The sequence below is a fragment of the Hylobates moloch genome, unplaced genomic scaffold (genome assembly GCF_009828535.3).
Source record: "Hylobates moloch isolate HMO894 unplaced genomic scaffold, HMol_V3 SCAFFOLD_11, whole genome shotgun sequence".
Classification (NCBI taxonomy): Eukaryota; Metazoa; Chordata; class Mammalia; order Primates; family Hylobatidae; genus Hylobates; species Hylobates moloch.
Window position 1 is genome coordinate 45320481 of NW_026652286.1, and position 27589 is coordinate 45348069.

The 27589-nt window shown below is 51.7% G+C and overlaps 1 protein-coding gene across 1 annotated transcript; it reads left to right on the top strand.

Annotated features, from left to right (window-relative positions):
- Positions 1-766: 766 nt before the first annotated feature.
- On the top strand, positions 767-27589 carry P2RY6 (pyrimidinergic receptor P2Y6). The gene is made up of 2 exons (XM_032166895.2): positions 767-1091; positions 25354-27589. The coding sequence occupies exons 1-2, from the start codon at positions 823-825 to the stop codon at positions 26372-26374; spliced, it is 1290 nt and encodes a 429-aa protein (XP_032022786.1). The 5' UTR covers positions 767-822; the 3' UTR covers positions 26375-27589.

The following is a 27589-nucleotide window of genomic DNA, read 5'->3' on the forward strand; positions in this document are numbered from 1 at the left end:
TCAGCTGGGAGAGTTGGCAGGCTAGCATCTTAAAATCTGAGCTCGTCAGGTGCTCAACTTCTGTCCCTTTTAAGGGCTCACAACTCTAAGGGGGTCCGTGTGAGAGGGTCATGATCGATTGAACAAGCCAGGGGGTACATGACAGGGGCTGCGAGCACCAGTGGTCAGAGTGAAACAGAACAGAACAGGAGGTTTCATAATGTCCTTCCATACAATGTCTGAAATCTATAGACAACAACAGCTGCTAGGTCAGGGGTCGAATTTTAACCACCAGGCTTAGGTCAGGCAGGCCCAGGCCTGGTTTCAGGTCTGGTTCCTTGGTTTCGGGTCTGGTTCTTAGGCGCCAAGCTACCTGCCTTTAGTTTCACTTCTCTTTCCTTTTCCGAGTATAAAACAATATCAAACAATATGAGAGGGTCTCTCTCTTCCCTCAGTGCCATCCTCATCCCTGGGTGGGAGTTGTCTGGATCCATAGGGTTGGAGCCACAGATAACAGAGCCATTAATCTCGGGGTCTCAGCCTCTCTTAACGGACCTTCCAGGCAGTGCTGAGAAAACCAGGTTAATGGTTTCCTGCGACAGCAATTAGCAGAAGCAGGGCCATCTCCAGACTCCAGAGAAGCCAGGAGAGGGCTGGGGTGAGAATGGGGAGGAGGAGAAAAAACAGCCACCCAATGCGTGCCTTCCCTGTGCCAGGCCCTTGTCCTGAAATGTTATCTCACTCCATCCTCCCAACAGTCTCTTGGGCTAAATTGGTGATGCTGCTTGTTTGAGTGAGCAAACAGAGGGTGAATGAAGTGACTTGCAGGCACCTGGGTAGAGGATGAGTCAGCATTGGTGTAAAGGCCTTGAGCTTCAGGGTTCTCAGGATGCGAGTCCTGGCCCTGCTGCTTGCCAGCTCTGTGCTGTGGCAAGTTACTTCCTCTCCCCAGGTCTCTCGGTTTCCTCATCTGCTGCCTTTCCAGACTTCTGCCAGAACATTGCACGCGACAGTTTCAGGCACAGAACTGACTGGCAGCAGGGGCTGTTCCATGAGTGGGAATTTGCTCCAGCACTTCACAGACTGCAAACAGGGCACTTGCTAACTCTTGGGTGAGTTTTCTGGGTCCTTGCCTGGAAGGGCTTGTGCCCCTCAGCTCCCCTAGGAGCTTCCTGAGTAACTGCAGTCCACTTGCTGCCACCGAGGCTCATCACAGGCAAGAGTGGCAGTAGGGCAGGCACTGGGGTCCTCCTCCTTCCTCCGTCTGGCTATGCCTGGAGCCTGCAGACTGCACAGCGTGGAGGGACGAGGCACCTCAGGACGGGGTCAGTGGGGGCGGGGAGGAGATGGACACATTGGTGCTCTGCTGTGCCTTGCTGGAGAAGTGGAATAGCTCAGTCAGGATTCGGAGTCACAAAGGTCTGGGTTGGAGTCCAAATAGCTGGCAAGGACACTTTTCCTCTCTGGGCCTCAATTTCTTACTCTCTAAAATGGGGGCAACCGTGGTCTCTCCCTGCGTATGTGAACACTGCTAAGTGTAGTATCTGGAGAGGGGCCGTCACGGAGGAGGCTGGGCCCTGCCCTCAGAGCTCCCCAGGAACTTTGGTTGAGGGAGTGAGTAGGAAGGATTAGTGACCGAATAATTGTCCACAGAGGAGGCCCTTGGGAAGCCTCTCACCTCTGCCATTCCAGCTAAATCTTAAGACAGCCTGGAGCTGGCCCCATGGGAGTGGATTGGAAAAAAAAAAAAAAAAAAAAAAAAAAAAAAAATGCGTCCCTGAGTCCAGGTGTGACTTGTTAAGGGTGAAAAGGCCTATCTGGGAGAGCTAGGTTAAAACTTTTCCGGAGTTTCTATTGCCATTCAGCTCTGCTGACACTGACACAGAGAAAACAGGCAGCCCAGCCCATGAGTTCAGCCCTGGCCTCTTGAAGATATCTGGGACTCTCATCTCTTGCCAGCTCTAGAATGGGTCGCATTCAGGGAACCTCTCCACCCCTCAGTATCAATGAGATGAAAAATGAGAAGGCCCTTTGCAAACTTTAAAGTGTTGTGCCCCAGAAGGTGCATCCATGTGTGTGCCAAGCCCCTGGGTGTGTACGCGAGAGTGAGAACGCCCGGCTTCCAGTGTATGTGTGTGTGTATGACTGGCTGGGTGGGGGGAACTCTACACTGCCCTCGACTCCCTGTGTGGCTGGGACTCTTCTAAAATTCTTACAATCTTTTTTTGCATTTCCTCACTGTTTGTCAGTTTATCAGAAAGGGAGGGGGCCATGGTCCAGAAACCTGGCAATTGTTTCTGAGCCTGCCGACTCTTCTCTCCTGCCCTTGCCTTATCCTGTGGCTGTCTCTGGAGGCCTGACTGCCAGGAGCTCCCAGCATGGCCTGTTCTGCCAGAAGCTTGCCTGGCTCCTCTGCGCAGCCCATCCACCACCTGTTTTTCCATCTGTGGCTATGCACTGGCTGTTTTCACACCACTGTCCCACTGACTCTTTTTATTTTTGGATTTTTTTTTTTTTTTAAAGATAGGGTCTTGCTCTGTCACCCAGGTTGGAGTACAGTGGCCCTGTCATTGCTTACTGTAACCTTGAACTCCTGGGCTTAAGCAATCCTCCTGCCTCAACCTAAAAGTAGCTGGGACTACAGGCATGTATCACAATGTTCAACTAATTTTTAAAAATATTTTGTAGAGATGGAGTTTTGTTATGTTGCCCAGGCTGGTCTCAAACTGCTGGCCTCAAGTGCCACTGACTCTTTATAACATCCCAATGCCCTCCAGAGATGGTATTTATTGTTCCCATTTTACAGGGAAGGAAATGGAGGCTTGTTGAAGGGAAATGGCTCTCCCAGAGTTATCCAACCAACTAACGGCAGTGCTAGGGTTTCAATTCTTACCAAACTCCAAAAACTTTATTAACTGTTGTGGCTTACCTAGTAGGTGTGTGTTGGCTGTTTGGCTGAATGAATAAATAAATGAAATAATATGAATAAATCATTCATCAAAATTGAGCTGAAAGAGAAAGTTAAGCAATAATAGCAAGGTCTGTCATTGACTGAGCAACTACAATGTGTCAAGTGTTTCACACAAAAATGAAAGCTTCAGGAGGCTCAGGCAGCAGAATCATTTGAACCCGGGAGGAGGAGGTTGCAGTGAGCTGAGATCATACCACTGCACTCCAGTCTGGGTGACAAGAGCGAGACTATCTCAAAAAAAAAAAAAAAGAAAAGAAAAGAAAAAGAAAAAGAAAAAGAAAGCAGTCAGGATTATTGTTATTCCTATTTTGCAGCAGAGGAAGCTGAGGCTCAGAGAAATTAAAGGATCCTGTCCAATGTGGGAGCTGGGACTATAATTTGTCAGTGTCCAGGCCTCAGAGCTCTGAATCTAGCTTTCCTGGTTCCTTAGTGTTAGAGTGAGTCGGCAAAGCCTGGCAACAGGTGCCCATTACAGCAGAGGACCCGGGGCCCGTCGAGACTCTCAGGAAGCTGGGTGCAACAGCCCACCCTGCCCCCTCCTGCCTTGGGACCATTTCCCCATTTGTCTCTGAAATAGGTTTCTATTTCAGGCTGGGGTGGGGATCTGGCAGCTCAGGCTCTGACTCTCCCTCTCTGACTGTTGGCTTGTCCAGTTAGGGCCAATGCCCCGGCATGGGGTGATATCTTGCTGCTTCCCCTGTCCCAGGGCTGGCCCTGTCATTGATAGCTCCATGGGAGGGCAGGGTCTGAGCAAGATGCAGTCATTTGGTTTACGGAGATGGCATAGGCTGGGTCAGTGGCTTCTGTGCCCAGCCCTGTGTGGATTCCAGGGACCCAGGAGCTAGTGGGTCCAGCTCTCTCCTTAGGAACTCAGGGGCTGGGTACTGAGCTCCAGGAAGATGAACTCTGCAGTAGCTGAGACAGAGCCTGGCATCCTGACTCCCAGGGCAGTGCCGGTTTTCATGGCCTGGGATGGAGTGGTGGCTGTCCTGTGGTACCAGGAGGCAGATTTCAACTCAGAGTGAGGGATAACCTTGTTTCTCTCATGCCAGAGGGATGGGAACCAGCCTTTCAAATCAGCCCACAGTTCCTGAGTGTCCTATCCCTTCTATTGAGAGACAGGGGCACGACAGGGACAGACCTGCACAGGAGAAGGAGAGCCCATTGTCTGAGGGAGGAGAAATTCCCTCAGGCAGCAGCTAATATGATGGTTGAGGCAAGAGACAGACATGGAAGTGCCAGAACCTGTCCTGCAGATTCACTAGTACTTGACAGCCTGGTGCAGTCTCATTCCTCATGCCTTCGCATTGCGGCCCGCCACGCTCCTGAGAAGGACACACCTCCATAGAATGGAGGGGAAACAGAGGCACAGAGAGGCTAATGTTTGACACAGAAATGCCTCTGTTGTAAGAAGTTGCTGGAGTAAAGCAAATAATAGATTAAAAGCTAAACAGTCCCCAGCCTAGGTCTCCTCCAAGGCTGGTAATCTCCCGTTCTGACTCTTGGATTCATTGGTGAGATTCACGGAGGACTTGCTTTGTGCCAGGCCCACTCAGGGGCTTTATTATAGATTTATCTTATAATAGCAGCAACACCAAGAGCAGTTAATACTATAACTCACATAGAATAAGTGGGGAAACTGAGACTCAGAGAGTTAAATAACTTGCTCGAGGTCATATAACTAGTAGATGCAGAGGGGATCAAACCTAGGACTATCTGTCCCCGAAACTCATGACTCTCCCACTCCATGGAGTACTTGTTCCACAAGACGTCAGGCCTCAGAGCATACCATTAAATGGTAAAATATGAATGACAACATAAGAAAAGGAGCAATTAGGGAAACACAAATCAAAACCACAATATGATACCACTTTACACCCATTAAAATGACTACAATGAAAAAGGCAGACAATAACAAATGTTGCCTAGGATGTGAAGAAATTGGAATTCTCATACACTGCTAGTGAGAATGAAAAAGTATATAGCCATTTTGGAGTGCAGTTAGGCAGCACCTCAAAAGGTTAAACATAGAGTTACCATATGACCCCCTGGTTCCATTCCAAGGTGTATATGCAAGAAAATTTAAAACACAAAAACGTCTATATAAATGTTCATAACAGCATTATTCATAATAGCCAAAAAGTGGGAATAACCCAAAATGCCATCAGTGGATGAACAGATAAACAATTATGTGGCCTATCCATATAATGGAATATTATTCAGCCATAAAAATGAAATTTTTATTTATGCTACAACATGGATAAACCTTGAAGACACACTAAGTAAAATAAGTCAGACACAAAATGGTACATATTGCATGATTCAATTTACATAAAATGTCCAGAACAGGCAAATTCATGAATGCAAAAAGGAGATTCGTAGTTTCCAGGGGGATGGGGAGAAAAGGAATGGGGAGTAACTGCTATTGGGTACAGGATTTCTTTCTATGGTTATTAAAATGTTCTGAAATTAGATAGTGGTGATGGTTGCGCAATCTTGTGAATATGCTAAAAACCTCTGAATTGTCCACTTTGAAAGGCTGAATTTTATGGTATGTGAATTATATCTTAATTTTTTTAAAATCCGGGAGCAGGAATATAGAAATTACATAGAAGGTTGAGATGAATGTTAGTCCTCAGGTAGGTGAAAGGGAAACTTCACTGTGAGTTTCCTGGCAGCTGGAGTGAAAAGGGAGAAGCAGCCTCCAAAAGGAGGAAACCAACTCTTCAGGGGCTTAGGTCCAGGGCAAGATCCCTATAAACCCAAGTTGGCCCACTGCATCACTGCATCATAATGTCAGAAATACAGATTTTTTTTTTTTTTTGAGACACAGTTTCACTGTGTTGCCCAGGCTAAAGTGCAGTGGTGCAATCTCAGCTCACTGCAACCTCTGACTCCCAGGTTAAAGCGATTCTCCTGCCTCAGCCTACCAAGTAGCTGGGATTACAGACTTGTGCCACCACACCTGGCTAATTTTTGTATTTTTGGTAGAGACAGAGTTTCACCATGTTGGCCAGGCCAGTCTCAAACTCCTGAACTCAAGTGATCCGCCCACCTCTGCCTCCCAAAGTGCTGGGATTACAGGCATGAGCTACTGGGCCCAGCTAGAAATACAGATTTTTTTTTCTCCCACCTGAGATTCCGATGCAAAAAGTATGAAGAAAGTGGGAAGGGCCTGTGATTTGACCACACTTCCAAGCCAATGAGTTGGCCTGCTACAGTTTCATAGTTGCTGGCAGAAGACACAAGACTTCTGGTTAAAGATAAAGAACTTTGTTCCTCACAACAATAGGAGTAGCCCAAATATCAGCATTGGCACTTGTTCCCCAATTCCTGCAGGACAATGCAAAGGGGGCCAGGTAATACCTGCACATGCAATGGCTTGTGCAGGTAAGGAACCTGGAGCTTAGGCAATCCGCATCTTTTATAAGAGGCAGCAAGCCTACCTGACCTTTGCCCCAGAGGAAGACATCATATTTGTTATATTTGTTATACCAAACAGTCAATAAACCTGGTTTTGGCTCCAGAAGGGGACACTATCTCTATCTTTATCTTCCAAAGCTGTCTGCTCTACAGATATCCTTGAAAAGATCGTCTGGAACAAAGGCAGTCTGTCTCTGCTCACAAGACATGCAGAAATCTGAGTGGCCCTTGGAGAATTGTCTCCCAATACAGTAGATGTGCTGGTCAAGGCTGAGTTTTGTTTGTTTGTTTGTTTATTATTATTTCGTTTGTCTTTTATTATGATAAAATATACATAACAAACTGTATGATTTTAATCCTTTTTGATTGTACGATTCACTGGTATTAAGTATACGCACATTGTTGCACAGCCATCACATCACCACCATCCATCTCCAGGACTTTTTATTTGTTTATTTATTTATTTATTTATTTATTTATTTATTTATTTATTTGAGATGGTGTCTTGCTCAGTCACCCAAGCTGGAGTGCAGTGGCGCGATCTCGGCTCACCGCAACCTCTGCCTCCGCAAGTGATTCCTCTGCCTCAGCTGGGATTACAGGCACACACCACCACGGCCAGCTAATTTTTGTATTTTTAGTAGAGACGGAGTTTCACCATGTTGGTCAGGCTGATCTCGAACTCCTGACCGCAGGTGATCTGCCCACCCACCTAGGCCTCCCAAAGTGCTGGGATTACAGGCATGAGCCACCGTGCCCAGCCCTCCAGGACTTTTTAAAGTCATCCACTGAAACTCTATGCCCATTAAATAATAACTCCCCATTCTCCCACCCTCTCAGCCCCTGGCAACCCCCACTCTACTTTCTGTCTCAATGAATTTGACTTTTTTAGTTACCTTATATAAGTGGAATCATACAGTATTTGTCCCTTTTTGACTGGCTTGTTGTACTTGGAATAAGGTTTTCAAGTTTCATCCACGTTGTAGTATGTATCAGAATTTCATTTTTTAAGGCTGAATAATAATCTACTGTATGTATATATCACATTTTATTTATCTATTCATCCATCTACAGATGTTTGGCTTGTTTCTACCTTTGGGCTACTGTGAATAATGCTGCTGTGAACATTGATGTATAAACTTCTGTTTGAGTCCTTGCCTTCAATTCTTTTGGTTGGAATTCTAGGAGTGGAATTGCTGGATCATATGGTAATTTTATGCTTTGATAAACAGCCGTAATATTTTTCACAGAGGCCACATCATTCTACATTTCCACAGTAGTGCAAAGGTTTCCAGTTTCTCCACATCCTCACCAACACTTGTTATTTCCTAGGTTGGTCTTTTTTTTTTTTTTTAATAATAGCCATCCTAATGGATGTGAAGTGTTATCTCATGGTTTTGATTTGCATTCCCTATTGATTAGTAACGTTGAGCATCTTTTCATGTGCTTATTGGCCATTTGTATATCTTCTTTGGAAAAATGTCTAAGTCCTTTGCTGATTTTTGAATTGGGTTGTTTCTTTTGCTGTTTAGTTTGTAGGAGTTCTTTATACATTCTAGATATTAATACCTTATCAGACATATGGTTTGCAAATATTTGCTCCCATTCTGTGGGTTGCCTTCCAACTCTGTTGATAATGTCCTTTGATGTACAATAGTTTTAAATTTTGATAAATTTCAACTTATTTAATTTGCTGTTGTTGTTGTTCTTGCCTATGCTTTTGGTGTCAGGGTGGTCAGGGATATTTTGGTTGCAAGAGACAAATGCAACTAGCTTGGGCAAGAAAAGGTATATCAGTTTATATAAATAAAAAGCCCAAGGTAGACCTAGATCTGACACGGCTAGATCCAGCAGTTACAAGGATGCCGTGAACATCTCTCTCCTGACTTTCCACTGGGTTCCTACATTCTCACTCAAGTTCCTTCCAGAAGCACCAGGCTTCCATGGTCTGCACAGCTAATAATCCAGGAGAAAAAGAGTGAGAACCTTTCATGCTGGTTCCACAAAAATTCCTGGGGCAAACTCTAATTGGTTGCCCCTGAACCAATCACTGGTGAAGGGTCTGGATGGATCCTGAGTCTGGTGACCACCTTGAATGAAGAAAATCGCCACTGAATGGGGCGAGAGTCTCCCAATAAGAAGAGATGCAGGACAGGCAAACATTCCTCCCCAGAAAGAGTCCAGGAATCTGATGAGCAGCCAGGGTTGGGAAGCTCTGCTTAGAAGGGTGTCCCTTACCTTAGGCTTCCTGTGAGGGGCCTGGGAGAAGTAGAAGGAATCCTTCTATTTGATCACTGAAGATTTCCTAAAGGACGCAGCATTTATGAGGCCCTGTGACTGATGGAACGGCGAGGCCAGGGCAAGCTGGGCCCCAGGCAGGTTGGGTCAGAGCAGTTGAGGGGCTGGATTTCCCTGCCACCTGAAATCCTTCCTACTCCAGCCCTGCTCTGTTGTAGGGGCTAAGAATATGCACTCTGGAACCAGGCTGCCTGGGTTCAGAATAGCCCAGGAGACATTCTTTCTCCCTGTGCTACCTTGAGCTAATCTTTGTGGCTTGGTTTCCCCACCAGAAGTATAAAACGAAGATAATAACCAGTCCCACCTTGCAGGATCCTTACGAGGATTAAATGGGGCAATGCACATCTGGCACACACTAAGGCTTCAATAATTGTATTGTCATCATTATTAGTTTGGGCCTCTTTTCAAGCACATCCAGAGCAGCTCCAGCTCTGTTCACCATCCTTCAACAGGCCTCTCACAGACTCTGCCTTTTACTTCTACATACACTTGACCATTTCACTGCCACCTCCTCACCGAGCCTTCTCTCCTGTGGAACTATCCCTCCCTGCCTGTGTTCTGGCAGGACTCTGGGGCTTAGGGTTATAGATCTTCAGGTAGATGTCCCTTGTCCCTACTGAGTGCCTGTGGGCAGGACCTGGGCCTCCTCTGTCCCTGAGTTTACGATGGGAGTTGGCCAGCCACAGATGTGGGGAGAGGGAAGTCCAGTGGTGGAAACAGCACTGACGAGGGGGAAAAGAAGAGCAGGAACTGAAAGTAAATCAGAGCCCAGCAGGTCGCGTGCCAGGGGCAGGAATGGGAGCTGAGAGTGGAGATGTCAGCAGGAACTGGGTTTGCCTTTATCCTCAGGCACTGGGAAGATATAGAGAGGGCGTAGAAGGAGAACCAATGAAGTCAGACTTTTGCTGAGCCAGGGTCCATCTGGCCGCAGAAAGGGGCTGGACTGGCCCTGGAGATGGAAAACCAGAAAGCATGAGAAGGATGCGGTCTGGGTTGGGGGAGGGGCCGTGGGGTGAGAGAAGAGGAGTTCGAAATGTGAAAATGGAGCACAAACAGGGCTTGGTGATTGACATGAAGTGGGACCTCAGTTTTTCCACCAGAGAAATGGCAAGTCCTGCCCATCTGGCCTCTGCAGGTGGGATTAGAGGACAGCGGGCTCTTGGCACTGACCACTCTAAATGGCCAGTAACTTTGTCTGCTATATCAGCTCATCTGCTCCCTCAGCTCATCCTCATGCCCTGGTACAGTCCAGGTCAAGCACAGACCAGACACTCAGGGTGCTAAGTCAAGTCTGTAAGCTCTAAGAACCAGAGTTGGGCTTCACCACCCAAGCCCACCCTGGGAGAGCTAGTGGGGCACAGACTAGCTGAGCTGTGCTGAGGACATCTGGCTCCCTTGGGCAGGGTGGGGCCCAGGCTCCTCCATTCAAGAAGGGACCAGCCCACATCCACAGTGATCTGGAGCAGATGGCACACGGTTCCTTCCTGTTCTATTCTGCTCAGCCATGGCTTACAGACACAGGCTAGGATGGAAGGGAAGTGACCCCTGGGAACTGTGCTGGGCATAAGGGCCAGGCAGGAGCCAGACAGTGGTGCCATTAGAACTCCACCCCTCACCAGCTGAGTGTCCTCGGGAACTGTGAATCCCGCTGCCCAGGGGCAAGGCCAGGCCTGGGAACCAGGTACTCTGTCTCCCACAGCTGACATCCCATGTCCAGATGACTGTGCTATCCCAGGAGCCGAATGTCTCTCCTCTCTTGGCCTCAGTTTTCCTCACTGCAAAATGGGTGCAAAGGAGAGAAGAGAACTTTGGAAGCTCTAAGGGCTCCCCTCTCCAGTCTGTCTGATGGAGGAGGGCCTGCATAGGTCTGGCAGTTGGAGCAAATCATCCTTCTGCTCCTCCAAGTCCCCTGCTACCAAAGCCATGCCTTTGCTGCCCCTGGAGAGGAGAGCCAGGCTGGAGCAGCAGGCTTGATGACTGGACACAGAGATGGGAGGCTCCCCACCGGCTCCCTGCAGGGCCACAGCATCCTCTTGCCTGTTCTGGACCTCAGCTTTTCACCTGTGACCTGAGGGCTGGTGTGGGACATCTGTCTTTCCACTACTCTGGCTGTCAGGGCTTGTTAGGGGGCAGGGGAGACTGCTGTGAGCCTGCCATCTGAGATCCTTGATGTGAGCCTACCACTGGCTGGTCCCTGGAGCCTCCCCATCCCATGGCCACAACCCCATTTGAGGCTTTATTTTTTCTGAACCTAACCACAACCAATTCATCCTCCAACTAGCAGCCCAAGGGACCTTCTAAGTCTCAAATTTGATTATGCCTCTGCCCTGCTTTAGAAAGGGGTCTCCCGGCCAGGCGCAGTGGTTCACGCTTGTAATCCCAGCACTTTGGGAGGCCAAGGCGGGCGGATCACGAGGTCAGGAGATCGAGACCATGGTGAAACCCTGTCTCTACTAAAAATACAAAAAAATTAGCCGGGCGTGGTGGCGGGCGCCTGTAGTCCCAGCTACTCGGAGAGGCTGAGGCAGGAGAATGGCGTGAACCCGGGAGGCGGAGCTTGCCGTGAGCCGAGATCACACCACTGCACTCCAGCCTGGGTGGCTGGGTGACAGAGCGAGACTCCATCTCAAAAAAAAAAAAAAAGAAAGGGGTCCCCCAATGAGGACTTTCTTCAGCTGGCACCCTCAATGCAGCGGCCACATGTGTAGCCTGGCATTTTGAGGCCTGTTGGGCCTGGCTCTAATGACCCCACAGGCTTACCTCCTGCAGGGCCCCTCAGCACCTGCAAACCCAAACACTTGCAGGTACTCTGAGGTCCCACATCTCCAGCAGGTCTCTCTGCCTGGAGCACTTGCCTTTTCCTTTCTACACTCCACCAAAGAATCACCTCCTCCAGGGAGCCTTGCTTGATACCACAGACAGGGTTAGAGGCCTCCTTTGTCTTCCCAGAGACCCATGGATCTACATCTTCATCTGTCTTTTCCACTAACGGGGGCTCCTCAAAGGACAGAGCCCAGAGAGGTGCCTGCACATTGTAAGACTCCTTGTAAATGCATGGCGAATGAATGAATGAATGGAGGAGGAAGGGAGGAAGGGAGCAAAGGTTGCAAGGGAAGTCATTTCTCATGAGTTTGGCTGGTCCATGATAAAATTATGGGTGATAATAGAAGCCTCACTGAGCAAATACTTCTTATGCACCAGGTATTGGGCTAGGTGATCTAGATCCACTATTTCATTTGAGCCCCCAGTGATGCTGTGACTATTGACAATATTTAAAATTAAGGACTCGGAGGCTCAGAGAGGTAAAGTCACAGCTCATAAGTTGCAGAGTCAGGACAGGAACCCCCAGGTCTTTTGGGTGCCAAGCTTTGCAGAGGGAAGAGTGATGGGTTACAGAGGGGTACAAATGCTGGGATTGGGCATTTGGATCTAATTCCATGGGCTGGGGTTTGAAGAACTCTGGTTTTCTGGGGAGCTCTGAGGAGAGACCTGTTCCAGGAGTGAATCCTCACATTTTGTATCCACAGGGGCAGTAATCTGGGGAGCCTTGTACCCCAACCCTCACCTACTCCATAAGCAACGATCCCTCCTATTCTGTGACAGAAACCATTGATGTTTTCTCAAACCAGTGTCACAAGCTATGCAAAGGTATTATCCCAACCGGTCACCTCCCTCATCCCCTGCTAAACAGATGTCCTGGAGGTGCCCCTGCCGGCCCTGATCCCCACCCACCTTCCAGGCAGAGTCCAGGCCCTTTCCTGGAAGCCAGAGAGGTGGCTCTCCTCCCCTAGCCCTGCACCAGCCCTGGGTGGTGCTCAGGGATGTCAAGCCCAGTCACGCTCAGTGGCCTGTTTTCTCCCCAAGGCCTGTGTTGTCAAGATCACTTTGGAGATTTCCTTGTGGATGGAGCTCAGACAGTTGCTCGCTCCTTGGTTCCATCTTGCCAGCCTCACCCAGAAGACAGAGTGCCCACTGCTCTTCCCGGAGCTGGGCTCAAAGGCTCCTTGCTCTGCCCTGGGCCTGACTGTAAGTGTGTGAGAAATGGGTGCAGGGAGGCAGGGCTTGTGGGTGACTCTTCCAGAAGCTTGATTGCGCAGGGAGGAAGAGGAACAGACGGAGAAGCACAAGGGATCAAGGAAGACATTTTGCTCAGATGAGAGAGACAGAGACTGAGGAGTGGGAAGTGTTTGGGCTGAGGGGAAGGAACCAGCAGATGCAGCATGGGGAGGGTGCTGAAGAGAGGGCAGGAGGTGGCACCTGGGGTCCCGCGGGGCTGTGGATGGGTGAGGAGAGAAGGTGCAGACACACGGGTTTATTTGGACAGTGGGAAGCTGAAGGCAGCCCCTCTGAAAGGCTGTCTGCTCTGAAGGAGGAGTTGAGGGCTGGTAGGGTTGAGGGTATGGGGCTGACAAGAAAGATGGGGCCAAGGCTTAGAAGACAGAGGAGGAGGGAGGATGCCCTAGGGCAGACAAAAGTTGGGGACCCAGCCAAGTGGGGCAGTGACAGGGTCTGCAGGGCCTCAGGCACTCAACCGAGTCATGTCCTCCAGCTCTACTCAGCCCCACAGTGCAGGATGGAGCAGTCTGGTGGCACCATGAATGAGGGACACGAACTGACTGGTTGTGTTCGTGGGAATCCTGGGTCCTGGTGGGGAGGCCTAGGCTGGCAAGGGAAGGGAGACAAGCCAGGAAGATCCTGGGCCGGGGCCCCAGTGCAGAGGGAGTGATCCCGTGCAGGGAGGTGAGAGTACCAGAGAAAACCTCAGGCAGGGCAGGAGGGAGATACAGGCTGCCCAGCCCTGCCAGGCCAAGTTCTATTCACCCTTCTCAGCTGGGACTGTTCACAGCCCAAATCTCACACACGTGGCCAGGCAGAAGCAGCCCCAGGGCTGGCTTAAAGGCCTTTGGTGCTCACATTTAATCTCTATCTGCTCCCAATCCCCAATAAACACATACTCTTAAGTACAAACTACAGCTTGCTATATGAATAGCCTCAAGCCAAGACCCCCGTGCACCCAGTCCTCTCTGTGTAGACATAATTGAACCACCTCTGGAATTTATTTGTTCAGTCACTCAACAAATATTTATTGAGCACCTACTATACACCAGACACCGTCCTAAGTACATGCAGCAGTGAAAAAAAAACACGAAAACCCCTGCCCTGGTGGAGTTTATGTTCCAGTCAGAAAAGAGAGACAATAGCCAATAAATAAGTAGAACAGTGTATTAAAAGATTTTAAATGCTAAGGAGAAAAATATAGCAGAGAAGGGGCATAGGAATCACACGTGTGCATGTGTTGTGTAGGGGGTTATAATTTTAGCTTAAAGTGGTAGGAGAAGGTCCCATGGGGAAGGTGTCATTCGAGTGACCACCTGAGGGGGTCTGTCCTGCATCCCTTTTTTGAGACAGGGTTTCGCTCTGTAGCCCAGGCGGGAATGCAGTGGTGTGATCATAGCTCACTGCAGCCTTGGCCTCCCAGGCTCAAGAGATTTTCCCACCTCAGCCTCCCAAATAGCTGGGGTTACAGGCACACGCCAACACACCCAGTTAATTTTTAAACATTTTTTGTTAGAGCTAGGTTTTTCTCTATGTTGCCCAGCCTGGTCTCGAACTTCTGGGCTCAAGTGATCCTCCCGCCTTGGCCTCCCAAAGTGCTGCGATTCCCGGCATGAGCCACCACACCCGGCCTGTCCTGTGTTCTTCATGCACACTCCACAGCAGGAGCCACCTGTCGCCTGCTGACCTCCTACATTGCACTCTGAATGAGGTAGTTGCCCCTGACTTTGAGCTCTTCCTCCCAGGCCACCCCTTGGACACCCACAAAGCCCTCTTCCTCCCACACTGGACTGGCCACAAACGGGCCAGTTGAGGGTGAAGATTTGGGGTTTGGCGACAGGCAGTCCAGCTGATTGGAAGATCACTGACAGATTGGTGGCCCTCGCAAGTAACTAAGCTGTTGGTGGCCTTAGTTTCCTCCTCCCAAAAGAAGAGACCATGCCCCCCTTACAGGCCCCAGGCAGGCAATGAAAAAGGACAGAAGGTAGCAAAGGGTTTTGTCTTCAGGTTTGAAAACAGTCACAGACCACGGCCTCATCCTTGAGGATCCACCACTAGGTCTCCCGGGGCCTGGACATGTACCTGAAATTGCCTGGTGAGAATGAAGACCAATAGATGGACAGTCTTGGGACAATCTCTGCAGGGTGTCCTGGGGCAGCCAAGCTCTATGGCCCCAGAGGCAAGCTGGACTGCTGTGGGAGAGCAGTCACTAGGGACAGATCTCAGGGCTTGGTGTGACAAAGCATATCTCCCAGTGAGCTTTCTCAAGGTGGAATGCAGTGGCCTAGGAGAGGAGTGAGCTCTCTGTAATGGGAAGTATGCAGGCAGGGGCCAAACAAGCCCAGTAAGGAAGGCTTCAGAGAGCCCCCTTCTCTGAGGGGATGGTGGGAAGACCTCTGAGTCAGGTGACCTTAAGGCCTCCCTAGCCCTGAGGGTCCAGAACTCAGAGGCCTGTCATTGACCCCCGGGTCCAGCTGAATGTCTTATCTCTGCCAGGTGGGCTCAGGCCCTAGGAAGAGCTAGGGATGATCAGAGCAGGAATCAAGGCAGGGGCTGCCTTTCATGGGAGGGGAGGAGTTCCCTGAGGCTCCCCCTCCACACCCAAACCTTACCTGTACGAGTTGTGGACAAAGCTGCCTCCCTTCGGGCCTCAGGGTCTGCCTGGGAAATGGGCAGGATCATAACCCACAGTAACCACTTGGCAGGGTTGGTGGTCTGCCTTTCCTGAGGTGGGGACTGGGGGACCCAAGCAGTCTCAGAGGTGCTACTCCTGAACCCATTACCTTCATTCTCCTTGACAAATCTTCTCCATCATCAGTCAAGACAAAGATTTAAAAAAAAAAAAATGGAACCAGGCAGCACCAAGGACAGAGACCCGGGGCTCATCTTTATAGACTGGATCCAGTCATCCAACATTTCCCAGTGCCTCTTGGGCCAAAGCCTGTACTGGTCTCTGAGGCCCCAGAGGCAAAGCAGACCTTGTCCCCAGTTCCTAGCAGAGTTAGAGAAGGAAAGGGAGGGAGTTTGACACCGCCCCTTCGGCTGGTCTTCTTCTCTGCCCTGACTCCTGACCTCCATTTCCTTGTCCTTTCTTAAGCCACTCTTCCTGAGAGACAGGGTGTCATGGTGGATTTATAGTGCACTTTGGGCAAGTTCCTAACCTCTCTGGCCTCAGTTTTCTCGTAGGGAAATGTCACGTCTCTTCCTGGGCACAAGGTGCAGATCTACAGGTGGGACTCCTAGTTTCAAGAGACAGAATCCTAGGTTAAATGGATTGAGGCAAAAAGGGAGTTTATCAGCTCATGACACCAAAGGTAAAACCTCAGGCACAGCTGAAACCAGGCACTCAATGTTGTTCTCAGGAAACGATGCATCCCCATCTCTCATCTCTGCCATTCCTTGGCTTTCTATGTAGACAGTCTCCTCCCTGGTAGCAGTATCTCCATCGCCCAGGACAGTGCCTGGAACTTAGTTCACTTGGCTCCAGCAGTTCCTGCCTCGCTTTCTACTAGCTTTGCAAATGTTGTGGAAGACCTGTCTCCTTCCCGATGCCCCAGTAAAAGCACCAGAATTGACTCTGAGGCATGCAGTGAAGGTCACTCCTCTACCCTGAGCCAGTTACAGGCCTGAGGGGCCCACTCTTCTCTCATTGGTAGGCTTAGATCACAGACCCATCACTCCCAGACCCCCAAGACTCTAGATGGGAGAAGGGGGATCCCCCCAAAGGAAAATCAGAGGGCAGGGTCATCATCATAAGAGGGGATCTGGGAACTGGGTGGGAAGAAGCTACAGAGGGGCTGAACAATGACTGCCAGGCTAGCCAGGTGGCTGGACCTGGGCCATCTCTTCCCCCACGGACTGGAGCCTGGTTATCTGGGAGGATGGGTGGATCCTGAAGGCACTAACTGTGGCCATCAGCCAACTGCACTACTTGCAGCTAAGCAGCAGGTTCCTTCTCAAAGGGAGAACCAAGTGACCTCTCCCACAAGGAGAGAAACAAATGGGACAGCCTGGTGGTCCAGGCAAGGCACAGAGAGCTTCTCCCACTAGCTCCAGGGGAGAGATTTTTAGGAGGCCCTGGGGATCTCCTGGAGCACTGGGTGGGAGGTGCAGTGGCCCTATAGGCGTGGACTTATACGGGCTGGGCACCACAGGCCATCCCTCTGCTCACCGGGGGCTGCCCTGTCACAGCTGCTCCCTGGGCCTCTGTGCTATCCACACAGTTCCTCAGTCTCAGAGCTGCCCTTGACCTCTCAGCCCTGTGCCCACCAGGGCCGCGTGGTCTCTAACCCTCTTCATTCACATTCCCAAGAAAGAACCCCTTGCTAACTTTGCTATGCCTCAGTCACCTCATCTGTAAAGTGGAAACAGTAGTTGTGAAGAGTGAATGAGACACAGCACATCAAGCATTTTGCACAATGCTTGGTGCATCGTTAGTGCTCAATGAATACATGTGTCCAGGTTGTGGTGGGACTTCTGGGTGCCTTCTTGGGCAACTAGGGCCCCTCATACATAGTGGGGTCTTGGGAGATGCAAATTCCATCTTTGCTAAGCTTGAAGAGGCTGGAGAGAAACCAAAGGAAGCAGCCCCAACCCCCAAATTCCCCAAAGCTGCAGCTTCCTCTTCCTTTCACTGAAAATGGCTGTTTCAGTTTTAGCTTTAATTCCTGTTGAGCGGGAGGTGAGAAGGGGAAGTGGGAAAGGAGAAGAGAAATCAGGGTCCCTGCCTTCCATGTTCCCTTCTGCCAGGTTTGTCCTTCTGTAGCCAGCCAGATGCCACAGGTAGGACCAAAACTCCTCCAGGTGAGAGGACTCTGCCTCCGGCCCTCTGTCTTCTGGGTGCCAGGGAGGCACTGGCATTAGGAATCTGGCCTCAAGCTGGCCTCAGGTGGGCTCCAGGGGTAACCCTGCCTCAGGCTAGAGGCTTCCCAGAGTCAGGATTGGGTTGATGACTGGGGCACAGAGGGTATAGTGATCCTGTACGGTAGGTAGTTACCATAAGTAGCCCTGTTTACCCAGGCTCAGAGAGTGTAGGTGGCTCTCCCTAGGTCACACAGCAAGTTGGTGGTCAATCCCAGCCTGTCTGACTCCTCAGGGGAAGGAAGCGAACTCTTGACCCGTGACATCCGATGCCCTTTCTGCTAACTCACCGGCCAGGGGCCCAGCAAGGGGGTTTCCAGGCCTTTATTTCCCAGCAGGCAGGCAGGCCAAGGTTAGGAAGTCTCTTCCACATCCAGCCTGGTCTGAGCTGGTTCCTGCCTCAGCTGGCTGGCAGACAGTGACTCAGGCTTCCAGCTCGTGCCTTTGACGAACAGGTCCCCTCATCCCCGCTAGATATGAAGGCCTCAGGGGATGGGGGAGGCTGTGGGGTCATGTAAAGTTTATCCTGAGACCATAGGATCTACGCAGCCTGAAGGGCTAGGCCCCTTGTCATTTCTTCCTATGTCCATACTGAATGGCTCTGCTCTAGAACTGACCCCATGGTTGTCGCCTGAACTGAAAAAAGGAAACTGGAAGAGGCTGTCTCTGCTGTGAGGTGAGGGGCTGCCGTGTTTTGCCAAAGGTGTACCTGGGTGGAGATGGGCGCTGGATGCCTGAAGCCAGGGCCTCTACCTCTGACAGACACGACTTGGTGCTGACCCTGTCGTCCCTGCCATGTCCCCAGTGGCTCCTGTGACCACATCCACCAGGGTGAGGACCTGAGAACAAGAGCTTGAGTTCATCTGGGGAGGGTGAGTGGAAGGAAGGTTGGAGAGTGGGTCAAGAGGAACTGAGACTGGAAACCCAGTCCAGAGGCTGCTCAGTGCCAGCCCCGAGGGGAGGCCCCCCGCTGTGGGCAGACCAGCCTTGCCCTCACCCCTCCCTGGCTGTGTGACGGAGCTGGGCTGGCTGTCCTCTGGCGCCATCTCATGGCTACAGAGTCTCAACGCAGGGAAAGACCCAACTCCCCTGGGAATCCTCAGGTATGAGCATCTTAAGTTCCGATTTCAGGGAACAATGGAGAAGGGGGCCTTAGAGTCAAGAAGAACGTGCTGAAATGCCAGCTGGCTGGGATAGCTTGGAAAACTCACTGGCCCTTCCTGAGCCTTAGTTTCTTCATCTGTAAAGGGGAGGGAATAATTCACCCCCCATCAAATTGCCCAGAACTGCAGATTAAACATCTGGCACAGAATAGGCATTTAAGAAACAATACTGGCCAGGCACGGTGGCTCACGCCTGTAATCCCAGCACTTCGAGAGGCTGAAGCAGGTGGATCACCTGAGGTCGGGAGTTCGAGACCAGCCTAACCAACATGGAGAAGCCCCATCTCTACTAAAAGTACAAAATTAGCCTGGTGTGGTGGCACATACCTGTACATCCCAGTTACTTGGGAGGCTGAGGCAGGAGAATTGCTTGAACCTGGGAGGCGGAAGTTGCAGTGAGCCAAGATTGTGCCATTGTACTCCAGCCTGGGCAACAAGAGCGAAACTCCGTCAAAAAAAGAAAGAAAGAAAGAAAGAGAGAAAGAAAGAAAAAAAAAAAAAAAGAAAGAAAGAAAGGAGGGAGGAAGGGAGAGAGGGAGGGAGGGAGGGAGGGAGACTGGCTGGGCACAGTGGTGCATGCCTGTAATTCCGACACTTTGGGAGGCCAAGGAGGGAGGATCTCTGCCGGAAGAAGGCTCTGCCTTGGAGGTTTCGTGACGGGCCAGCCCCTCTCAGGCCTCCCATCTGAGGCCCCCTCTTTGCAGAGCTCATCCATTGCTCTGGCTTCTATATTTATTTATTTCTCACAGAGGTTAAGCTCATTCCCCACTTCCGTGCCTTTGCCCACACTGGGCCTCCTGCCCGTGATGCCCTCTTCAGCCTTGTTATGTGTCCAGGTCCCTCTGGCCCTTCAGTGCCCAGCAATGGACATGCTTTCTCCATGAGCTTTGCAGGTTACTCACTCCCAGGTGCACCCATGACCCCTCAGACCTGAGTGCTCCCTCCCGGGTCCTGCCCCCTCCTCTAGGCCTAGCCAGGTCCATGGGCAAAGCTAAGGCCCGGTGAGAGCAAGGCAGTTTCTCGGCTCCGATTCAGTCATCCTTAGGTTCTTTGAAGTCCCAAGCCCTAGGATGCTGTGGTTCCAAGGTCCTGAGAGCCCTCAAACCTAGACTCTGTTAGGAAGGCAAAGAACTAAAAGGCTGGTGGGTAATGGGTACTCAGTTGTTGTTGAGGTGCCAGGCCAGGCCTCTTGTATGTCCTTGAACCCCTGAGAAGAAGGTGGGGAAGGGGCAGCTGGCCTTAGTTTCTTTCTCCATCTGTCAAGTGGGACCCCATGAGCCTTTCCTTCCCCTCTGAGGTTAGTCCAAGTGCCCTTATCTGAGCAGAGCAGTGGGGCTAGGGGTCTCCAGATCTGCACGTCTGGGTGGATAAGGCATGATAGGGACAGCTTTGTGTTTCCCATCCATCCAGGTTGCAGGAACTGAGGCCACTTAGGCTTCTTACCCAAGCTCTGCCCTGCCCTGCCCTGCCCTGCCTTGGAGCCAACACCTCCCAGGAGCCCTCAGAGTTGTTCACATTCCTGGGACAGTGACCCGCCCTGCTGGGAATGGGTACGGGAGGTTGTCCCAGGGACCCAGCAAAGGACTGGCTGCTGAGCTGAAGGCCACCTTGCTCTCCTGGGCCACAGCACAGGTCAATTCAACCAGGAGGTCCACACTCAGCTGGCAGAAGCGACCTCTTAGCACAGGCCTGAGCAAGCAGTAGGTGCTCAATCTGTGCACAACTGACCAAGTGTTTACCAGAAGTTCAAACCTGATTTTTCTCAGTGTGATCCAAACTTTAGGTTCCCACTCTGTTTCTCAATCCCCTTGCCTGTAAAAATGGCTTTGGGGTGAGATCGGTGCCTTTAAGAGCACCTTCAGCTCTGATGCTGTAGGCTCTAGGAGTCTCCTCTGCACCTCCCAGGGTAGAAGATGAGCTGCTCTGAGTGGCACTTCATCCTCCCAGCACACTGGTGATCAGTATGACCATACTCTACCAAGGAGGCTCAGAGAAGGGAAGGGGCTTATCTAGTCAGTGACTGGGGGCAAAGGTGGAGTAAGAACCTGGGCCTCAAACTCCCAGGGCAGCATTCTTTCCCCACACCATCTTCCCCTGCCACCTGCCTTGCTGCCTCAGCTGCTCCAAATCAAAGCCCACCTCTTCCAGGTCACCCACTTGGAATGCTGCTTCCCCCTCTGGAGCTGGCCTCCCTGGGACAGTGAGGAGCCACATGTCCTGCTCTGGTCTCCTAACAGCTCTGAGGCCAGTTTGGTGGTGAGGAGGGGCTGGGGTGGATGAGGCAGCTGGGTCCTCATGGGCATCACATCTATCTCCACAGCCCACGTCCATCACTCCTCATGCGCTCTGCGCCTGCCTTGTGGAAGGCAGGAAATGGGGGAACATGGGAGGATCTGGTGACACATAGTAGGTACTCGATAAGTGTGTGGAGAAAAGGAGAAGAGGGAAGGGGAGGGGGGAGAAGGCGGCTGAGTAAGTTTGTACATAAGTGGATTGCCACATGGAGGGATGGGTAGATGGACATGTTGGTGAGTGAGCTATTGAATGAGGGAAGAAAGGCTAGATGGGTGAGTGAATGGCTGGGAGGAGGAATGGACACCCCGTGGCTCTGAGTGTTATAGCTAAAGGAGGAGCCACGAGCTCTCTAATCACTGCCCTACCCATTTGACAGCTGAGAAGACTGAGAGAGGGCTGAGCAGAAAGAAAATTCCTGGTTCTGTGGGGCTGGCAGCCTCTGGTTCTCCCCTACCCCTCCTCCTCTGCCCCCATCCCCCTGTTTCCCCTGCTGGGGTAAGGGAGTGTTCCGGGAAGGACGCCTTTTTTCCACCTCCTTGCTCCTCTAAGCCCAGTTTCCGCCAGGCTCTAGGCGTGGTGTTGGGGATGGCAGGGAGCCGGTGGCCCCCACAGGGACTCTTTTAGTCAGAGGCAGCCCTGCCAGGAAACAGAGGAAGCTGCTCACCCTGTCAGAGAAGTTGCAGCCTAGCTGAGGGCAGGAGAGTGGGGAGCCTCAGATCTGGCTTCCCTTTGCCCCAACACACTTGGGACCACCAGCGTGCTGCAGGGACAGGAGGCTGCCTGTGAGTGTCAGTGCATCTTGGGGCCATGGGCCAGTGCAGGGGTTGCGGGGGGTGGGGGGTGGCTGGACACAAGGAACTGTGACTTTGGGTAGGTAGGCTGGGTTCAGCATTGACTTAAAGGAGGGCCACAGAGTTAGGAGGCCCAGAGGAAGGGATTCCACCCAGCTGGGGGGATAAAAAAAAAGGAAGAAGCAAGGTGAGATCTGGAGCTAGATAGACACTTAGGGTTTTGACGAATGGAGATTAGTTGAATGGCACTTTGTGTGAAGAGAACAGTGGAGATGGGGAGGCTGGAAAGGGATTCTGGCTCTCTGGCTGCCACTGGCTGTGTGGGAGTCTCCATGTCTTGGGAATGTGTGACGAAAGAGGAAGGGGCAAGGGCAGAGTGGCCCTGGCGTACTTCAGATAGGACTGGAGGGCTTGGCAGGGGTCTTGAATGTCAGGAAAAGGATTCGGGCTTTTCCCCCAAAGGACAGAGGGATGCAGAGAAGGAAGTAGTCAGAGCCACTTGTTAGCAAGCCCCCCACCATGGGCAGAGTCCAGCCCGGGAAGAGGCTGGGGTCTGGTCTGGTCCAGGACTTAGGACCCAAGAGCTAGTGACAGATGTCAGCGCCAAGGTCAGCTGCTGCCTGGAGGTGGGAGCCAAGAGCACCCTCCTTGAGGCCAGCCCCTGCCAGGAACTGGGAGAACAGCTCAGCTCTCCTAGGTCCTCAGAAAGTAGACAAGAGAGCCCGGGCAATGGCCAGGCCTGTCTTTCCTGACACAGCCCTGAAGGGTTTCCCAGAGAGCTGTGTGCCGGATTCCCTCCTGCTGCCCCTGCCTCCTGCCAAGATGGAGGGGAGGGGGTCCCAGGAGGATCAGTCTCACCAGGGTGTGGGAGCGGCACACTGCAGTCCCCAATCATCTGAGACAGAAGGCTGTCCCTGGAGGTGGGATCTGAGGGTGAAGGCCTCCCAAAGGAAGGTTGAGGAACGCAGCACCCCTCTAACATGTTCTCCTCCTCACCACAACCCTCTTCCCTTGCAGACTGGTCTCCTCAGACCCTGTGTGAGGAGAGGGGTCAGGGAGGGGCAGAGGCTGCCTCTTGAAGGCCAGCCCCACCAAACCAGCAGTTTTCTTTCTCCTCAGATTTCTTTGTCAGACCCTGTGTGAGAGGAGATCAGTCTGCAAGGACAGAGGGTTATGGTGAGGAGGGGAACATGATAGAGGGGTGCTGTGTCCCTCAACCTTCCTCCTCACCCGGAGTGTCCTTACACCCTTCTCCACCCATGGAAATCCTCCTCAACCACCCAGGCCTTGCTCTGTCTTTCATTCTGCTCTGAAAAGTCTCTTCCATCAGGTGGCTCACACCGGTCTCCTCCATCAGACTAGCATATCTGTATCTGTATCCCCATATTTCCATGTCCACCTATACACTATTCCCTCATGTATCTAGCTGGCAGGGAGAACTCAGTGAATCCCTGTCAGGTGAAAACAAGAGAATGAACATGTGAATGAGAATGGCCTGAACCAATGAATGAAGAGATGAGCGGACATTCTCTGCCTGTGCTAATCGTGGCTTCCTGGGTATGCTATGGTGGGCTGCTATGTTTCTTCCTCTGGCCTCCCCGTCATGCCTACCTTGTCCTAGCTGGGCACCCAGCACTCCTAGCATACGGGCTAAAGCCCCACAAAGAATCTTTGATAACTGGGAGTGACATGGGATGTGGGCTGCAGACTATAGAATCCAACATTATCATTTTGCCCAAAAATGGCGTAAAATAGCTCCACCAAAATGAAATTGCAAATTGGGACAAATGTATTTTTCTCTAATATAACTTTTAAAAACCCCATAACCTTACTTAGTAGGTACAGTAAGAATAGCAAACACTTGGCCCCATGCCAGGCGCTGATCTTCACAACAATCTTACAAGGCAGGTACTATCTCATCTCATTTACAGATGGGGAATCTGGAGAACAGAGGTTAACTAGTATGCCCAAGACCACAGAGCTCATCCATGGCATAGCTGGGACTTGAACCTGAGCATCTGGATCAGAGTCCATATACTTTGCCCGAACCCTTTACCACCCGCTGAGTGCATTTGCAGGACTTCATATTTTTTCTGGGCCTCAGTTTTTCCCATCTGTAAAATGGCAAGAGAGGAGGATTAGATTCACTATCTCAAAGGCCCATTGGATTTAAGTTGTAAATTTTCTCTAGACACCAGTAATATGGCAATGTCAGTTTCGAGGTGAGTGTCTAGGAGTCAGACTTACCCCATCAGGGAACCCCTTAGGATATTTGTGCTGCTGGCTCTCCCAAAACCAAGCCCGAAAGAATGAGAGGAGGGATAAGATGTAGAATGCAATGGCATGGCATTTACTGAGCACTACTGAATGTCATCACCACATATTTCACTGATGAGGACACTGTGACATGACCTGCTTCACACAGCACAGAAGTGGGGGAGCACCATTTAAACCCAGGCCCGTCTAGCTCTGAACTTGGTCATGTAACCTTTACATCCCATGTCTGTGGGCTACACTAAGCTGTCTCTTCTGGATTGGGCAGTTGGGTTCTGGTTCTGACTCTGCTCTGAGTCTCAAAGAAAGAAGGAGCACTGTGCCTGGATTTCCATCTCTGTAAAGCAAACGGATGACTCGGTCCCTCACCCATCCGCCTTCAGGGACGCTGTTTTCACTCTGGGCACTAGGGGGCGCTGTGTTGTCAGAGGCTCTGCCAAACCTGCCTTTGTAGCCTCAAGTGGAAAGAAGCCTTGGGGAACTGGGTATCACCTCCTTCCCCTATTTTACAGATAACAAGACCTCTGCCAGAAGAACCATGGCTTTGGAAGGTGGAGTTCAGGCTGAGGAGATGGGTGCGGTCCTCAGTGAGCCCCTGGTGTGTGGACCCTTCGTATTGGTTAACTAAGAGTTATCAGGGCCCTTTTCCACCCCAGACCCTGGGCTAAGATACAGAGAGACACCAGACCTGGCCCCTCTCCTCAGGCGGGTCCCAGTCTGTGAGAGACATGCAGATCCACCATGACCAGAGTTTCCACACCCCAGGGAGCCCCTGGCAGCCCTGCACAGCATGATTTAGTGCTTCTAACCTCGTGACATCCCTGAGAGGCAGGCGCCGCATTCCCCCTTTTCTCGGGTGAAATGAAATCACCACCTCAAGGTCACATAGTAAATACATAACAGAGTTGGGATTCAAACCCAAGTCCATCAATCTCCACTAACAGAGAAAGAAACATATGATCAGGGCTGTGAAGGATGAATAGAAGTTCACTAGGAAGGCTGAAGAAAAAAATATTTATATATAAACAAAATGAATCAGATTGCTCCCAAGCGTGAGCTTTATTGTATCCCAAGTTTTCTCAAAGTGAGGGCTCTGTGGGGCTTCATGGGGTGGTTAGAGTAGCAGAGTTGACAAAGTTGGTGCCCTCACTGTTCAGACAGGGAGATCAAGGCCTGAGGAGGGGCAGGGCCTGCTGGGTGGTGAGTGAGCGTGTCACTGACAGGCTGTGTATTGCTTTCCCAGCCTCCCTGAACATAGGAAACTCACCTTGGCAGCCATGGAGTGGGACAATGGCACAGGCCAGGCTCTGGGCTTGCCACCCACCACCTGTGTCTACCGAGAGAACTTCAAGCAACTGCTGCTGCCACCTGTGTATTCAGCGGTGCTGGCGGCTGGCCTGCCGCTGAACATCTGTGTCATTACCCAGATCTGCACATCCCGCCGGGCCCTGACCCGCACGGCCGTGTACACCCTAAACCTTGCCCTGGCCGACCTGCTGTATGCCTGCTCCCTGCCCCTGCTCATCTACAACTATGCCCAAGGTGACCACTGGCCATTTGGCGACTTTGCCTGTCGCCTGGTCCGCTTCCTCTTCTACGCCAACCTGCACGGCAGCATCCTCTTCCTCACCTGCATCAGCTTCCAGCGCTACCTGGGCATCTGCCACCCACTGGCCCCCTGGCACAAACGTGGGGGCCGCCGGGCCGCCTGGCTAGTGTGTGTAGCCGTGTGGCTGGCCGTGACAACCCAGTGCCTGCCCACAGCCATCTTTGCTGCCACAGGCATCCAGCGTAACCGCACTGTCTGCTATGACCTCAGCCCACCTGCCCTGGCCACCCACTATATGCCCTATGGCATGGCTCTCACTGTCATTGGCTTCCTGCTGCCCTTTGCTGCCCTGCTGGCCTGCTACTGTCTCCTGGCCCGCCGCCTGTGCCGCCAGGATGGCCCGGCAGAGCCTGTGGCCCAGGAGCGGCGTGGCAAGGCGGCCCGTATGGCCGTGGTGGTGGCTGCTGCCTTTGCCATCAGCTTCCTGCCTTTCCACATCACCAAGACAGCCTACCTGGCAGTGCGCTCGACGCCGGGTGTCCCCTGCCCTGTGTTGGAGGCCTTTGCAGCAGCCTACAAAGGCACGCGGCCGTTCGCCAGTGCCAACAGCGTGCTGGACCCCATCCTTTTCTACTTCACCCAGAAGAAGTTCCGCCGGCGACCACATGAGCTCCTACAGAAACTCACAGCCAAATGGCAGAGGCAGGGTCGCTGAGTCCTCCAGGGCCTGGGCAGCCTTCATATTTGCCATTGTGTCCAGGGCACCAGGAGCCCCACCAACCCCAAACCATGCAGAGAATTAGAGCTCAGCTCAGCTGGGCATGGAGTAAGATCCCTCACAGGACCCAGAAGCTCACCAAAAACTATTTCTTCAGCCCCTTCTCTGGCCCAGGCCCTGTGGGCAGGGAGATGGACAGACCTGGGCCTGGCTCTTGAGAGGTCCCAGTCAGCCATGGAGAGCTGGGGAAACCACATTAAGGTGCTCACAAAAATACAGTGTGACGTGTACTGTCATCAAGGGGTATGCTCCATGCTTTGAGTCACCAATGAAGCAGGTGAGGGAAGATGAGAGGGGGAAGTGAGAGCTTCTGGGAAGGGGCATTTGAGCTGGGTTTTGAGGGATGATTATGAGCTCTCTGGAGAGGCGTGATATTCCATTTATTTAGAAAGCCTTTACTGACACCTTGTGCTCAGGCCTGGGTTGGTTCTGGGGCCCTAGAAGAACCGGTCCTAGCCCTGGTCCATACAGGCTCCCAACTGCTGGAAGTACAGACTGGCACAGCAACATCAGCGTTGTGACAGAGGGAAGCATGGCTGGGGGGAGGGGGTACACAGAGAGTGCCCATGACCCAGTCCAAGGAGTCAGGAAAGAGCTCTCTGAGGAGGGAGCATCTGAGCCAGCCATCGAGGGCTGAGTGGGAACTTGGCAAGCAGAAGTGGGGAGCACTTTAATGCAACCCAGGTATGCTCCATGCATATTCCAGCTGGGCCAGCCTTGTGCTGGGCTCTGCCCTGGGCAGACAGGCAGACGGCCAGAGCAGAGGACACATGGCCTTGCATGTGTGAAAGCTGAGAAAATGGGAGCTATGCTTCAGCCACCCTCCAGACAAGGGCAAGAGTTAGCCAGATGCTCCAGGCAGCGGGAGGCCAATGGAGGGATTAAGCGGGGGAAGCTTCTTGGAAGAGGCAGGGGGCGAAGTGCAGTGGCTCATGCCTGTAATCTCAGCAATTTGGGAGGCCGAGGAAGGAGGAATGCTTGAGCCCAGGAGTTTTAGACCAGCCTGGGCAACACAGTAAGACCCTGTTTCTACAAAAAATATATATATATAAAAAATAGCCTGGTGTGGTGGTGTCTGACTGTAGTACTAACTACTCAGGAGGCTGAGGTGCTGAGTTCAAGATTACAGTGAGCTAGGATCACGCCAGTGCA

Coding starts and splice junctions, on each gene's coding strand:
- P2RY6 (XM_032166895.2), top strand. CDS start 823: ATGAGTCAGCATTGGTGTAAAGGCCTTGAGCTTCAGGGTTCTCAGGAT. Junction 1,092..25,353: donor GGGCACTTGCTAACTCTTGG/GTGAGTTTTCTG, acceptor TTGCTTTCCCAG/CCTCCCTGAACATAGGAAAC.